Raw genomic sequence first — 16870 nt, 5'->3', positions numbered from 1 at the left:
CGGTAATGAGATAATCATCAGGCAAAAAGGACACATCCTTCTAAACAATGCCAACCCACAGGACTGAGGCAAACTCCCTCTTGTCAAGCTAGTTAGCGAGATTCACGGTGACCAGGCAAAATTAACCCTTGCCTAAAGCTACGGACAATTGCTAAGCCATTTGGCTTTGCACTTGGGTGACACTCGGGCAAAAGAGAAAGGGGAGGGGGGGTGGGAAGGCAAAACGACAGATCAATACAGCATTTAACCAAATACAGCAAACTGGGATTTAACCTATACTTGAGTCATCCTTGGTGAGATTCCAGTGGAATTTTTCTTTGCCTTGATACTGCTCTTTAAAAAAAAAAAATCCCACTAACAGAAAACTAGGAGGCATTTTACAAACCTTAGTTTTTGAGCTTTGACCAAGCTCATGTCAGGGCTTTACTAAGGAATCCCTGTGCAGAATGAAGCCGTGCTGTGCATCTCTGCAAACTCTGCTCACACTGAGGAGCCGCCTCAGCTGGATACAAGCAGCTGTTTTCTTCCTTCTCTCCTCTCCTAGGGTACCAGACTACAAAGACTGTATTGCTTTTGGTGGATCCAAAAACTTAAAAATACTTAAATACTTTTCTATCTTACGTAAATGTCAAATACTTCCTAGTATTAATTTTATTTAAACACTACATTAGGAAAATAACTGCAAATCTCAACATGCCTGACTAATCCATAGTCGGACTCCATAAGAATTTTAAGTCGGTGAATGTATTTCCCAGCATAGATAGAAGCAAGAGACAAATCTGGTGAAAAATACAAAATTCTACTTGCTCCATTCATTTTCTGTCACTGCTGCTTTTCCATAGTAAGTGGTTTAATAGTGACTTACTATGAAAACATTTAAGGAGCATTACTGTATGTATTTCAATGTCTTACTGCACAAATTGCTTGAAATCTGACAAAGGTGATTTTTTTTAAACATAAGGAATTCTCGGTGATCTAATATTTCATCTCTTGATTTTGCCTGAAACAGTTAAAAAATAAGTATTTCTACCAATGCACTAAAAGGCAATCAAGTGATTTAAATTCACATACTTGAATTAACAGACACACACTCAAAGAAAAACAGAGACATGTATAAGGGGAGGCCAAATTGTTTTATTTAATTTTTTAGTGACCAATTGAATTTTGGCAAAAAGCTCTGCTTTTTTTTTTTTTTCCTGGTTGGGTTTTTTTTTTTTAACTTCTTTAAAGAAATCAGCAGTGCTCAAATTGGTGGGTTGAAATTTTAGTCAAATTCCAGTTAATTTTAAAAATGAACAGATGAACAGGAATTCCAGATAGTTTCCAGAGCAGAGGGCAAACTTCACATTTGTATGAAAATTCCATGTTTGTACTCGATTGGGACAGAATGTCAAACTATTATCAGTAGTGCACGAATAAAACATTCACATTTGATCTGGAACCTTAATTAGAAAGCTGTACTCTCCTTCCAAAATTTTCATTGCCTTGTGCAAAGCAAGTCAAGTCTTCATGTGTCAAGCACACACGTAAAATTGTCCATATTTTATATACAAGACATCTACCAATCAGGCAGTGCAAAATACATCCTTTCATAACAAAACTAAAATGTACCTCTCGAAGTATGAACAAGAATATACACATAATACAAGATGTACATTATTTACACAACCATAAAAAATATAATACAAGGAATTTTTTTTTTTAAATGTGATTGTAAGACTTGACAGTCTTTTGCAATTTTTGTTGCAACAAGGCATGTTTAAGTTTCCTGGATGGAGTTTTCTTTGCCAATTACTGAAAACATCTTGGAAACTATGCTTGAACTTTTAGGAGAGTTTTCAAATGGACTGCCATCAACTCCCTGTTTTGGTCAGACAGTTCAGCTGTGCCACCCACCCAGTGGCTGGGAGGCTTTGGAAGGACACTGGGAGATGGTGGGTCACTAAACTTCGCCCCAGCGTAATTTTCTTTTTGGCTCACTTCATTTAGGGCAATAGGTTTCTTGGACTTGGCATTTCTGAAGTTCTCTGTATTTTTAAGTGGCTTTTTCTCCTGCTTCTGAACTATTTCCGGCGACACAGAATCCTGCCAAAAGTTCTCTATCTTTTTCGCCGAGGCGATCTTCGTCACTGGCGCGTTACACTTACTCTTCTGCCTGTTAATCTTTGGTTGTTCACACAGATGTAAGCTGTGAACGGGCTGGCCGTAGGGAACGGCCGCCTTCTCTGTCTTTCCCATCTTGTTTTTTAAGAACTGCGGAGACAAAGTAGAGTCACGTCAACCACGACCCCTCTCCTCCGCGTTCCCTCACCGCGCCCGACACTTAGTGAGGCGCCGGGGGCCACCTCGGCAGGGGGAGGCGTACGGAGAAGACTTCTCCCCGCTATTTCTCGCTTATCCCGCAGCTGATCCCAGCGCTCAGCCGGCACGGGCGGTCTGAGGGCGCGGAGCCCCCCCCGGCCGCCATGGGGCGCTGCGCGCCGCGCACGTCCCGCCTTCCGCGAGCGCGGGGCGGGGCTGGCGCGCGGCCAGCGGCAGCGCTAAATCCGGCTTGTTGCTGGGGCGCAGCGCCGGGCGCTCATTGGTGGGCGCCGCGCAGCCAATCGCCGCCCGCGGCTCGGCCTTTAGCCCCGCCCCGCCCCGTCCGAGCGTAACGGAAACTCTGCCGCCCCCCCGCCGGTTCCCCCCTCACCGCTCTGAGGGGGCGCGGGGAGGGGGCGCCCCGCTCGCTGCTCCCCCCAGCCCGGGGGAACGGGAAAACAGGCCCCCGGCTCCGGGAGAGGGCTGAAGTGATGAGAAGTAGCGCAGCCTTGTCTTTACCTCCTTCCTGAGGGGTTTGCCGGGCGCGGGTCTCGAGGGGGCAGGCGCAGGGGGCTCCTCTGGGGGGGCGTCCGTCACCAGGTCGGTTCCCAGCGGCGTCCTTCTCCCCAGCCCGGCGCGATGCTGCTGGTACTGTTGATAGCGGCTGGGCAGGAGCCCCGCGGGGCCGGGCCGGATCTTTCCCTTCCTCCGCCGCACCCTCTTCAGCGCGGGGCGAGCGCTGCCCCCCGGGCCCGCCAGGCAGCAGCTGGGCTGGTTCTCGCAGTTGCTGTCCCCGCGCCGGAGGCGCTGGAGCAGGGCGGAGGGCGGCATCCGCCGCGGGTCTTCGGTGCCCGCCGAGATCCGAGCCAGGAAGGGCGGTGGCGCCGTGCTGGTAACCATGGTGGGACGTGGGTACCCAGAGTTGTGCCGGGGAGAGGGGTCGAGCCCAGGCGGGGATGAGCGGGTCGGGTTGCTGGGGAGTGTCTGCCCGGGCTTTGTGACGGGCTGAGGAAGTGGTGCTGCAATCGGAGCCGCCGCTAGGAGAACATGGCGGGGGAGTGAGGAGAGCCGCCAGCAGCTCCCCAGTGTTGTTACCCGGGCGCACCCCGCCCACTTCCGCCTCCGCGCCAACCGCCTTGCGCTGACGGCTCCAGCACCGCCCCTCCCCGCCGCGCCCCACCAATCGCGGTGGAGCGGCGGCCTCTCTGCCCTCGCTCCAGCCAATCAGAACCGACACAAACACTCGGGGCCACGCCTCCCCTTGGGGGCCGTCCAATCCGAGCGGGCACGCCCCCGGTCTCCAAGTCACGGGCTCGCAGTGCGCAGCGGGTGGGCGGCGCTCCACCGGCCAATCGGGATCCGCGGGATCAGCCGAGGCCACACCCCCGGGGCTCCGGCAGCCAATCGCGGGAGACGTAAACAGGCGTCGGCGCGGCCCCGGTGGGCGGTGGCGGCGGGCGGGCACGCGTCGCTCGCCATGGAGGAGCCGGGCTCGGCCGCCGCGCCGCCGGAGGGGCGGGACGAGCGGAGCCTGGAGGCGCTCAGCCTGGCTAGCGGCGGAGGGGCGGCGGCGGCGCGGCAGCTGCCGGAGGGGCGCCGGGCGACGCTGGCGAGCGCCCTGGAACTGGAGGGGACGGTGCTGCGCGAGGGGCGCCTCACCCAGTTCGTAGCCAACAACCTGGAGCGGCGGATCCGGCTGAGCGGCGCCCCGCGGGGCGAGCCTCCGGCGGGGGCCGGCGGGTCCTCCATCCCCGCCATCGACCCCGGGGCGCTGCAGGACGTGGTGGCCCTGGCCGGGCAGGTGGCGGCGCAGGTGGACGAGCTGCTGCGGAACGTGCACTGCGGGCTGCAGGCGCTGACGGCGCTCAGCGTCGGCTGCATCCAGACCTACCGCGACGGCGTGGAGAGCCTGGGCGAAGCGGCCGACCTCAGCATCCGCGCCATGTACGCGCTGGTGGCGCGCTGCGAGGAGCTGGACCGCGCCATGCAGCCCGTGCCCGCCCTGGCCAAGCGCATCCGTGACATGAAGGGCACGCTGGAGCGGCTGGAGGGGCTCTGCAAGTAGCCGCCCCTCCGTGCCGGCAGCGGGGGCCTGGCGCTGCTGCGCTCTCGCCCCGCCGCCCGCGGCGGCCGCAGCTCCCGCCTGCACATCCTCGCTCGCTCTCCCCGTGCGCTACTCGCCGGCATCGGTGGCCAGATCCCCTGCGTTGGTCTGGACAAATGGAAATTTGTGACCGACGAAGGAAAAGGTCCCGGTTGAAAACCGCGGGGTAAATGGCAGATGGTGCTTTTTAGCTTCAGCTCCATTAAAGAATTTGGATTCCACATGCCTTACGCTTTCTATTTATTGAGGGCTAAGAGAAACTAACGAATCTTAATTAAAAGTAGTTTAAATCAAATTCAGAATTCTTGTACCTGCTTGATGCTTACAAGCATATGTGCTTATTTGTAGTCGATTTGGTGCCTGAAGAGTAATTCTCACCTATGCTGTTACAGCAAATAAACTCACAGAACACCACTGTTTCTTACAGGACACAGTTTCAAGATAAGAGTAAGTTTAATACATATTGCAAAGACACTTGTTTTCTGAGAAGAGTATAAAGTCCATGGAAGATAATTGAGGTTCAGATAAGAACAAACCCATAAGCAAAGTTCTAAATAAAATCCTTCAGATGAAATGTGCTTTGCCTCTATTAATCTTTACAATTTAAACGGCATCACTGTAAAATGATCTTGTTATTTTTTAGTTTGCTTTTCTGTTGTTGGGTTATTTTTTGGGGGGGGGGGTTGTTTGTTTTTTCTTTCCAGTTGGAAAGTATCTAATTACATGAGAAATAAGAGAACATGTTGACATTATATGGATGTATGACTGACATAAAGTGACTGCTTTGGAATAATTTATTTGTATAACTCGAAGCTTTTGTATACACATCACAGTATGCAGAAGTGATTCTGCTATATCAGTGAGTGTTTCCTCTGAGACCTGAGAGTAGCTGAATTCTCTACTCACTAATGTTCCTATGCAAAAAGCCTCTTAGATGATGCTTTTAACAATCCATTTAGGTCACAAATGTCCCTGTGCAAGATTTCAGCAGGAAAATGATCACTGTGGTCTTATGTAAGTGTAATAGTGCTTTTGGTGACCAGTGGCTCCTAAAAACCTTGGAATGAAGGTAGCCAGAAATACTGCTCGAGTCCTGTAGCTGTGGTTGAAGAGCAGACATGTTTACGGTGGACAGAGCTGCTACCTCACCGTCATCTCGTTAAAAGCACCGAGGGATGGACATTGTGATACCCTGTGCTTGTGCATGCAGACAATACTGAATTATAACAAAACAATTTGTGTTAACGCCAGCCTGTTTTGCATGATGCCAGTGTCTGGCCCGTTCTGAGCCCCTTGGCATGGCGTTGTCTTTCTCTCAGAAGCAGGGATGTGTTTCATGTGTGGCCTTGTAGCCCTAGCAACAGGACAGGACTGGAATTGGGCTGTGCCAGGGTAGGGCTCTCTCTGGTACTGTCTGCTGGGGAGTGGCTGTGGCTCCAGGGGGACCAGAGACCTAACAGAAGTTAGGGGAGAGAAAAAGACCTAAACTGCTGCTGCATCCCATGGGCCTAGAAGACACTGAAGATTGCTTAATACCACAGAAACAGCTGTACTTGTAATAGTTTTGTTGTTCCTGGGAAAGTTTGAACTCGTCTATTATGCAGATGCAGTAGTTTTGCAAAGTGTGTTTGGTGTACGCCAAGAGTGAACACCAAAGGTTGATCTTGCGCAATTTGCGAGTACTGTTGAAATGTACAGGAAAGACCTGCAAGCTTATTTGTGTAGCCACATATGTACAGCTACTCTTCACTCACACAAGCTAAGGTAAAACCTTTAAAGTGTTCCGTACACTCCTGGGTTTTGATAGTGTTTAATTTGCAGTCATCTTCATTCAATGCTAATTCCCTACTAAAATTGTTGAGTCTGTAGAATAAAGTTATTACTTTTATGTTTTTAATTGTTAGTGATGAGTTGTTGTTGAGGTGTTTCATTTATTGTGTTTCTTGTTTGGGAAAATAATTTGAAAGCTAATTTAAACTCTGCTCCTGCATTTGCACAGAGGCTTTTTAATGTGATTGCAGAGCTGGTTTCAGTCTAGGTCCTCAGGCAATAATTTCTGACAGTGATGTCACTTATGTGAAGAAAAAGGAATGACTGACTAGTGAACTGCAAGCATGAAGAAAGCAGTAATTATACTGTTTGGGTTTGGGTTTTTTTAATATTTTTCTGAACACATCAGCTTTTTTGAAGGGCAGATTTAACTGAACTTGTTTAAGTGACTCCTGCTCCCCGGTGTCTGCCTTGTGCCTTTTCCATCCCTGGGTCAGGCACAGCCGAATTGATGTCAGCCTGTTCTGTGCCCCCCTGATCCCAGCCCCCCTGTCCATGGCAGCCCCCATTGCTGCAGGAATGGTGACACTTGCCAGCATCCCTGTCAGCCCAGCTCTGGTGCCAGCCCTGCCCTTGAAATCCCGTGTGAACTGCCTGTGAGCTACGTGCAGCTCTGTAGCTCCTGGTGAAGCCGGTCCTTCTGCAGCCATACACTTCTGCATTGCCCCTTTGATCCTAGTACAGGCTTTCTTGTGCATATCCTGTGTTAATTCTAGCACCTTCCAGCTTTTGGATGTTGAGAGTGAAAGCTTTCAAGTTCTTTTAGCCTTTTTTGCTTAGTCTGTGGGTGAGCAGTGTTTTCCAAGACATTCAAATGGCTTGCATATATTTTCTTGCTTAGTCACTCAGCTTTACAATTGGTTGCTTTCCTTATCAGCTGCCAAGTGAACTTTCATTGTAACAACATGGGCAAGGTCAGGGAAGAAAATCAGCAAAATAAAATGATGTGCGTAGCACTAAACAAAGCCATATGCAAAATTAGCTGTGGGCTAGGAATGGCTTCTCTACTCTGAGAATCACCAGTGACTGCTTTAAGAATTGGCTTAATCTGATAATTTTTTTTTTCAAGTATAAGGTCTGACTGTGGAAATCCTTTTCCTGATTAAGGTATGGTTGGTTCTGCTTCATTCAGTGCATATTTAGTCTTCCCTCCTTTGTGAGGTTTTCTATTCCCTGACTGATCCAGTTCCATATCTGTGTGATTTAAAGAAGCTTTACCAGATAAAACCTTACTACAGCTGAGAAAAAGCCTGGTCGCACAAAGCTAAAGTGAACATCACCAACAATTCACCTTTAAGACTTTTTTTTCAGTGTTGCTTAACTGCATCAAATGATCTATAAGTAAATACATCAATTTTGTGTGTGTCTTGTATCTAAAATGCACAAAATTTTTGGCTGCAATGTGCAGATTTTTGGTGGTACTTATTCCCATGAGTAAGGTCTTGACTGAGTTACTGTAAGGAATAGCATGAGTTGAATCCAAGAGCAAACCTCTTAGCATTTCAGATGCAACTAATTTGAAATGGTTTCAAACAGCATGGTTGTACTATCAGAAGACAAAAAATTGCAAAGCTTCCAAATTACCAACAGCTATGCAGAGGAGTAAAATAAATTCTTTTAGCACACTCTGTTAGCCAAAAGTGAAAAGTGTTAAGACAGATACTTGCAATAAGGTGTTACCCAACATAAGACAGGTTCTGGCTGTCAGATAACACATTACCTTGTCCTGATCAACACTAGTGTGTACTCATGAAAAAACAACTTTTAAAGAACAGCAGATCATGCTTGCAATACTGTCACAACCTGGTTTTATTGCCCAAAAATTACTTTGAGAAAAAAACATTCCTATAAAAATTATAAATTAGGTCAAATTAGTGCGTTTTTGGGAGCATTGTCATTGTCCCCACCATGGCCCCATCCTGGAACTTCCTACCGTGCATGTGAGAGCACACATGGAAAATTCATGACACTTCTCTTTTAGAAAGTTTGACGCAGTAACTGCATCAGATGCAGGAATTGAAACATGACTGAATTTCATGTTTGCCCCCTTCAGCTTAGTGCCTCAGGAAAGCTTTTGTTACTGTTGTTCTCTGTTGTTTGAAGCTCCAAAACTAGAGATGTGATTCAATGGACTAGAGCCCTGAGCTTCCACCTTAGCAGTAAAGTTCTTTGTGCCCCTTGTTGTCGTAACATTACCCTTATCTTGTAACAGGAAAAGTAATAATCAAACTTTGAAACCTTACTGCAGTTCTGGTTCACTTCTACTATTTATACATGTTAGAAGCCATACAACAAACAAACAAACAAACAAAAAACTCATAACCTCTTCACCCAAAGACTTCATTGATCCTCTTCCCAAGTCTGAGAGAATGTGAATAGGTTTGCTAGCAGGGTTGGACTGTCACGTGCATGGGCCAGGATGCTGCAGCAGTCATGAAGTGGGGGAGCAGAAAAGCAAAGGTAAAACAGTCTTGATTATTTTCCTAGATTACATCTACAAAGTGCTGCCACTGTAATTGTTTCCAGAATTTGAGTTAACGTTGCTATGATTAATTAATATGAAGTACCTTTGTTGAAAGTAGATTTTTATCAGAGAAGGGTAATAATTTATGTCAGTATTTTTATTTTTATGAATGCTAGTTAGAGAGGTAAGAAGCCTAGAATTTTATTCAACACTGTATTTTTTGTCTCATTGTGATCAAGGAAGTTTTTACGTTGTTTACTTTATAGACAAGGTGGAAAAATTCTCACTACTGAACTTGCTAGCAAGACAAAGAGCCATGCCCAGTGAGTTGTTCAGAAGGGTTTAGTTAAGGACTTCTTTGTCTAGAAATACATGTAAATTAAGGGGAAAAATTTCTACTAACTTGCCTAATCCTGGATATCTGGTTTGTCAGTGGCATCATTTTACTACACTCAATAGCTGAAAATTCAAAAATTCCCAGGTTGAAATCTTAGATTTTTAATAAGTGAGTTTCTTTCAATGGCCTAATATCAGCAGTGAAGTTTACCAGTCATTTTCACTCTAATGAGATTTTTCTTGTCTGAACTTGAGCTGATGCCACTCAAGGAAATGCTAACCTGAAAATAAACTCCTTTAAAGCTGAAGTATCATTTGACTTTGTTCCACTTTCTGTTTTCATTGCCTGTGCAATTTGTTTGCTCAGTGGATTTTTTTTTTTTTTTCCCAGGCTGGGACTTTTCCAGTGACGTGTCCTTAGCTGGAAGGTGAGGGAAGTTTCTCACCACTGAGCAACATTGTGATTTTCCATTTTCCAAAACTCTTCCTGCATGCCATTTATAGTTGATGATACCAATCTAGTTTGGTTTTGCTTCCCTCTTTAAAGAAAGAGATGTGCAACTACAAGCCTTTCATCTCTCCTGCTCCGCTGCCATCAGCTTTCTTTTGTCTGCTGAGAGGAACTGGAAAGTTACAACGGTGTCCCCACCCCCTCTTTCCCCCTCCTCGTTCACCATTTTCGACAGGGACCAGCTGTTCTCCATTTCCCCTGGCAAAACCTTGTTCAGGCCCTCATCAGTTCTCGGTGCTATTCTCTGATCCCACTTATCTTCTGTCCACAATTGCATGACTTAATACATCTGTGTTATCGTTCTGGCAAGGCACCGTCCTTATTAGCTCAGTTATGTCCTCTTTCAGCTGCCCTTGTTGTTTTTCATTCCTGTTTGCCTCAAATTTCAAATGGCTTATTTGCAGGTTCTGGCCAAGGCTTCTGCTGCCTACCTGACCTATTCTCTTTTGATGTCATACATTCCTTTAGCCTTTAAAATGTCACAGTAAAATCCCTTATGCTTTCTTTTTCTATAATTCCTTGCTGCTGTCTTCTGCAATGCTTCTTGTATCCAGAATAGCCACCACCAATTGTCTTTAAAATCAAGCCTCAGGCACTGGCAAGTCAGAAACTACATATATAGCAGATAATTATACTAAATAGGAGGCATTATAGAAAAATGAAACATCTATAATTGGAGAGAATAGGTCTTGTTATTCAGTTCTGATCTATTTTAATAATAGGCCAACAAATGCAAATAAAAATTACAAACTGCTTGCAAAATAATACTAGTATAACTGTGAGTGCTCTGATATATCTGATAAGAGAGGTGCAAATCAATCAGCTGCTGCTTACGTAGGCTCCCAAGGCTGGGGTTATAGAACACCAAATAGGACGTGACATGGTGAGGTGATGTAATATGTGCAAGCTCTCAAAGCAAATGATATTGTTTTTCTTTTTAATCATAGAAAGATTAAGTAAATACTGTAGTAAGGCTACTGCTAAATGAAATTCTGGTCTCCCTGCCTTCATTTTGGCATGCATTCACACAGGGCTTTTGCTGACTTTACAAAGAGCTGTATGTATTTTTGTGGAAGTTATGAAACTCAGTGGGATGTGTTATATTTATTACTTGCAACAGACCTTGGAAAGAAATTGTGGTAAAAAAGGATGGGATGGAATGTTCAGATTACAGGATATGCCAAAGCAGTTGCTTTCTTTTGTTCACCAAGAATCATGTGTACATACTTTAGTATGGGAAATCAATTACTTTTAACAAGATTATTCATACTGTCTGTGCTACACAGACAATGAAAAAAATGCAAGTCATGACCAAAACACTAATTCTACATAAGTGATAAAACATCTGTTTCAAAACAAAAATTAATGTTGAACTATATTGAGTAGAATAGCTGTAAAAACTCAAGCTTAGAAGTTGTTAAAATTCAGGTTTTAATAATGGTCAGCTATGCAGATCTTAATAAGTATGTACAATCTTTTTTATTAAAATACCTATCAGAAATGATTGCAAAGACTTCAGTCCAACCTAATGTCTGTTTCTTACACTTTAACTGAACAATGAGGTAATTGGGACATACAGCAAAGTACGAGTCATGGAATATGTTTCCCTTACGTGTTAATATAAACCAGAAAATTTGTGTAACTTGCTGATGACTACTGGAAGTTGCGTAGCACTGTAGGAATTTTTGGTTTCGGCATCTATTCATCAACACTTACAGTTGTGAAATCACTTGTACATGCTCTTTGCCCTTGATTATTTATAAGCTATGCTTCAAGATAGGGGTCAATGCTTTGTCTCAGAAATAGTTCAGCTCGGCTAACAGACAAAACAAGACTGGGACAAAACTATATTTGTTTCTCTATCAATCTGTAAATGAGACTTGAATCAAGTATCCTGCTGATATCCATTTTACAATACCTGGGAAACAAAAGTTTCCTGGATTGAACATACACTGTGTTACACATACATGGTACACACAGGGCAGCATGACTTGTCACTGCTGCCTGCTAGATAGCCTATCTTTAACTCTATGTACTACTTCTATGAAGGGCAGCTGGATGATGCAAACACTGGGGAGTCCTATCAAAAGGTTTCTCTGTTATGCTGTTTTGTGTGTTAGGTTTTTTTTTTTTTCCCCTGATCCCTTGTTTGGTTCTTAGCATTCCCCAGGGAATGCTACTACTGAGCCTTTTCTTCCATTCCCAGCTTTCCTTCCTGGTTAGTGGATTCTTTTTTCTTGGTTACACTCTTGTTCTAAATAACTTCTAAGAAAGTAAATTAACAAATGTACTTTGTGTATACATCATGTTGGCTCAGCCAGTGTGCTAGTAGGCTGAAATACTTGTATTTTGGCAGCCTATTCAACAGCAGGTGTGATTGAAAGCGAGTTTTCACTGCAGAAGAATTTTTGCCAGTTGCTGCAGAAGTGGCATGCCCTTAGGGCAGAAAGAGATCAGCAATCCCAAAGGGAGCTCTGCAAGCTTGGCCCCAGGCTGCTTCCCCAGAAGGCAGAATAAAGAATAAAAAGGGCAGGTGGTAGATTGCTTGCCCACCACAGATGGGCTGGGGTGGATCTGCCGGGCTGGCAAGTACTCACTGCAGGCCACCCTCTCCTTCAATGGCAGAAATTACTGTATCTGCAAGGTGACTAATGCTGTCGAAACTGGATACACGGTTACTTAGTGGGGTTTTTGTATGTTATGGTTCATGTAGAAGAAAATAATATTTAACATTAAACAGACGATGAATGTAATTAAAAACCATTCTTTGTAGCCTTTACCCCATTAAAAAAAAAAAGAAAAAAGAAAAAAGAAAAACCAAAGGAACTGCAAAATTTTGTACATGTGATTTTGCCACCCAGAAGTAAAAAAAAAAAAAACCAAAAAAAAAGTGGGTGTCACTAACAGATGTAACAAAATATAGTAGATCGGGAACAACAGGGGATATAACCCTAGTTTGATGACTGTGGTTATGTGAGAACTGTCCTGGGTTTAACTGTCTTTTCTATATTGAAATCTCAAGAGACACGACAATAAAATTCCCCTCACATTCTTCAGTTAAAGTATAAATGATATATGTTTGTTTCAAGATCTGGATTACTAATGTCAGTTCTAACTTTAATTAGCTTTACACATAAGGCTGACCCAGATTTCCTTGGTAGATAACAAAACTAAGAAAATCTGAGGCTCTATTTTGATATTTGGCTGCAATGCCAGGCATGTGTTAAAGCAGCTGAACAGCTGCTCTCCTGTCCAAGCCATGCCCATTTGCTCCTTTTCATCCACTGCAGTTCCCTCTGAGTTTATCCAGACCCCTTGTGCAGCCAGAAACAAACCAGAGTGAGGAACTCCACCCAGCTGAGCCAAGCAAGGAGGGAGTGGAAGACTTGTTTGTTTTCTGGCTGCATTGATTCCCAGCCTTGTCCCGCTGCACAGACAGTTGCTTAGCACAAGAGAGGAATCCTTGTGGAGAAGAAAGGGTGCTCCAGCCAGATGCACACAGCTGAGATAAGGGAACTGCTCAGGGAGGGTTTGCAGCTGCTACCACTTAAACCATGTTGACCCACAGCCTACGCAAGTACGTTGCTTGTTCTGGTGCTTGGGTTGGCCCCAGGAAAGAGGCCCATAGTTAGAAACAGGGTTGCACTGAAAACAGTTATTAATGCCTTAGAATTTAATTTTATGCTGTTAGAGATATAAAAACTCTTTCCAGCCTGGCTGAAATTTCAGCTACAAAGTGGATAAAGATGATCACCTAGCAACAGCTCTACCCATTTCAAAGCTGATACAACTGCAGTACAGAGAAGAATAGAAAATTATGAAGTGGGCTGTTTTTCAGGACAAAATGTCTTGTCTTTTCGTTCTCTCTGTTCCCTCTGTGGTAATCAAACTTTGCATCTGAGATAAATAATCAAAACAGGCTTCCTGTTTTAAAACAGCATAACCTTGAGTATGACCAGCATTGTGTACATGCTGTTTATACTAATTTGGGCATCTTTATCCCTGTGGTGTTGTTCAATAAATTACATTTAATAAATAATTTTTAGTTCTGTTCATGACTCTTTGCTGTCGTGTAGCAACACATGCTGGCATATTTTTCTAATTCTCTGTGTTAGAGAACATGTATAGGTCACAAATTTACCAAGTCTGGTAAGTCTTTCCCTGAGGTTTAGAAAGCCTAGTATGTGTGACATAGTGGGTGTCTGACAAAACATCCAATTATATTAAAAAATACAATATTAAAATAATTTTAGCAGATCTAACTCCTTGAAAGTAGAAGGACATGTGAAGATTTTTCTCCCAAAGGGGATTTTTGAGAAGCTGTTTCCGTAGGGCTAAGCTAGATCCAGGACTTCACAAAGTGACTTTTCTGATGAAGTGTTAACATTTTCCAGTAATAACCTGCACTCTTTCAGAGTATATGGATTGCAAACCCAAAGCTTTAAACTACTCAGAGATCTTGGAAATTCCTTTCAAATCTTGGAAATTAATTTCATTTTCTTACCTCCTTCCCTTCCTGGAGGAACTTAATCTCTCTGAGAAATTCCCTAAAAATCCACCTGGAGAAGGACTTTTTCTGCACTGAGTGAAGGTTTGAGTATAAGGGTTTTTTTAATTAATCTTAACCTAGTTGCAGTAGGTAAAACAAGCAGTGGAAAGATGTGGCATTGACTCCAGCTATAGGTGTATGAACAGCAATGGACCACAGGACTATGTTCTCTGAGGTCATGTCTATTCCATCATGTCCATCACAAAATATCATTATTCTGTGAAGCCTAAAGTGGTGAGAATGTGAAAGGAGCATAGGAAGTTACAGGCATATTCCAAACAAAAATTAATTATTTTCTCTTTCTCTAAGGAATGCTTGGATGATAAGAATTTACAATCTATTCAACATCATTATTTAAAATGACATTTGCCAGTTTATTCCTAAAGTTCTCTAGATCAGTGATGCTGCAGATGTAGGATATGCTTCCCTCTCTCTAGTTTGGAGTGAGGCTTTTTTGGGAAAGAGTAGCATATGTTCTTGTACAGCTTGTTCCACAATGCATACCAACAGAAAGCAAAACTAACCTCACAAGAGCAACGTTTGAGCATCTGATTATATATATAACCATACATATGTATTAACATAACTTAATTTGTATAGAATATATATATTCAGATTTGATTTTTAAAAAGCCTGTGGATCTGTCAGGCTGATCCCTCTGCTTCAGTCTGTATTCTGTTCCTTTGCCTTTGGCCGGTTTCTTGGGGTATTTTCAGGACTTCTCAAGCACCTCAAAAGAGAGACTGTGGTCTTAATTGACTTTTGTACAGTATGTTACACATATTTTGTATAATAAGGTCTTATATTTATGTATGTATTTTCTCAGGTACTTTATTATAGCTCCTACATGTATTATTCTTCACAGGCTATATATTCATATACAAAATCATAGCATATATATCTATAGGTACAAAATTATGATGTAGAAAGTCTGAGAGAGTGCCTAAGGGTAATAATCTTTTCTTTGTGTGACTGATCACATGAGAAAGATTTCTGCCAGTATAGTAACCCAGATCTTAATCATCATGCATGCAGGTTTATAGGCTGAAACACTGCCACTCTCTTTGCTATTTCAGGCTGTAGAGAAGTGGTAACTCTCTAACAGCTATTTCTGCCCCAGTCTGCCTCCTGCTCTAACCGGGACCTCAGTTACTCCATTAGTTTTAACCACAGCCTCCAGTCAGGGCAAGCTGTTTATTAAGGTGTCCATATTCAGGCAGTAGAGGAACTAGAAAGTGTAGCATCAGAACACTGCTCTATTTTGTGGAATCCAGTCACTCCCCAGCCCAGCTCCAAAGACTATGAGTCATACTTTCCACTTAATTAAATTAGATGAGTTTCTCATATATCATGTCATACTTTGCCCTACTGCTAGTCATCTCCCATCGTGACATTTTAATTGTTTGATTACTTCATCTGTACTCCAAGCACACTACTATCAGATGATTCATATTATGCAGTAGAACATATACTCTTCAGTGTTACGTGTGGATATTTTTTACAGTGTGGATTTCCATGGAAGAGCTTCCTTCAGAGCTGATGCAAGTAAGGCCTCAGCTGTGTAAGTCAAACTGTAAGAACACTAGGGAGACCAGTGTTAACTCTTCAGGAATGACAGGCATCTTGCTTATAAGCTTGTTGTCCAGCTTCTTATCTCTGATACATCAAACACACTATCATTTCAGCTGTAGAGGATCAATATCAAGGCATCTTGTTTTTCAGGCCTGCAAATCAGTGCTTGAAGCCACAGCTGTGTCCCTCTTCCAGCACACCAACCCTCTGGACAGACACCCTCTTCCCAGATAAATCTGCTGAGTAAATCACCTACTAAGTAAATCACCAGCTAAGTAAATCATCTGCCATGTCTGCATGTCTTTGCCTAAGACAGGTGATGTCCTCCCTTGCAGTGGGAGATTTCCATGTCATCACAGCACACACCAGCTTATGGTGATTACCCCAAGCATGATGCTCAGTCCAGGGACCTGGATTTAAATCAGCTCTGTCCCAAGATCACTCTGTGCTCCCTGAGATTCTCTCCACTGATTGAACTAACACTGTGATACCTTAGAGGCTTCAGCTAAAAGGAAACATCAAGATTTAAATAGACTTGAAAGGAGGCTGTATATATAGCATCCATTAGTCTGTTAATTTTATTACTCTTAGAAAAAGGAGGGTGTAGTCTGTATTCTGGGTTGTCTGGGTTGTCTTCTGTTTGAAATTTTATTAAGAACTGTATCATCACCTCACACCAGGGAATGATTCCAGGTGTTGATTTTGCTATTTTATGCTGTTCCCTATTTATTTTGGACAGGAAATGTAACTGTGCTTAAACTTACATCATTCCAAGTCTGTGAGGTTGTGGTGCCCCCTAATGTCATTAAGACTAAAGACTGGTAATTTTATTGCTGACTTTCTCTCAAAGCTCTCTGTAGAAATAACACTGTAAATGACATTTTATTTTCTCAAATTTATGGCGGCACTCAAAACTTTTTTTTCATAATCTCTTTTTCGTATTGTATACACATAAGGAATAAAATCCTTTTCTTTTTAAATATTACTTTCATTTTTCAAACCTGAAAACATAATTTGTCTCAGCAGTTAGGTTCCTAAATATGTGTTGACACCAAACAAATAGGAATCAATTTAAAATATTGCATTCCTAGAATTTTCTTTTGATTTTTAAGAGTCAGTGCATACTCATACATTTTAAATGTAGAAGCCTACATATGTCTTAGAGAACATAACCATAAGCAACCATAATATTAACTTCCCCTG

The 16870-nt window shown here is 43.5% G+C and overlaps 2 protein-coding genes across 2 annotated transcripts in view; one reads left to right on the top strand and one right to left on the bottom strand.

Annotated features, from left to right (window-relative positions):
- Positions 1–1114: 1114 nt before the first annotated feature.
- Positions 1115–5560, bottom strand: LOC306798711 (uncharacterized protein; the record flags this gene model as incomplete). Its single annotated transcript, XM_079298914.1, has 3 exons — positions 1115–2253; positions 2821–4474; positions 5555–5560. The coding sequence occupies 3 exons, from the start codon at positions 5558–5560 to the stop codon at positions 2174–2176; spliced, it is 1740 nt and encodes a 579-aa protein (XP_079155040.1). The 3' UTR covers positions 1115–2173.
- The window catches only part of RNGTT (RNA guanylyltransferase and 5'-phosphatase), a 186010-nt gene continuing 173597 nt past the window's right edge, over positions 4458–16870 (top strand). Inside the window, exon 1 of the mRNA XM_079328454.1 lies at positions 4458–6169. The gene's annotated coding sequence lies outside the window, so the exon portion shown is untranslated. The remainder of the gene's footprint in view (positions 6170–16870) is intronic.

The sequence above is a fragment of the Erithacus rubecula genome, assembly GCF_903797595.1.
Source record: "Erithacus rubecula genome assembly, chromosome: 2".
Classification (NCBI taxonomy): Eukaryota; Metazoa; Chordata; class Aves; order Passeriformes; family Muscicapidae; genus Erithacus; species Erithacus rubecula.
The sequence above is the reverse complement of the archived record's forward strand: the minus strand, read 5'-3'. Positions and strand labels throughout refer to the sequence as shown.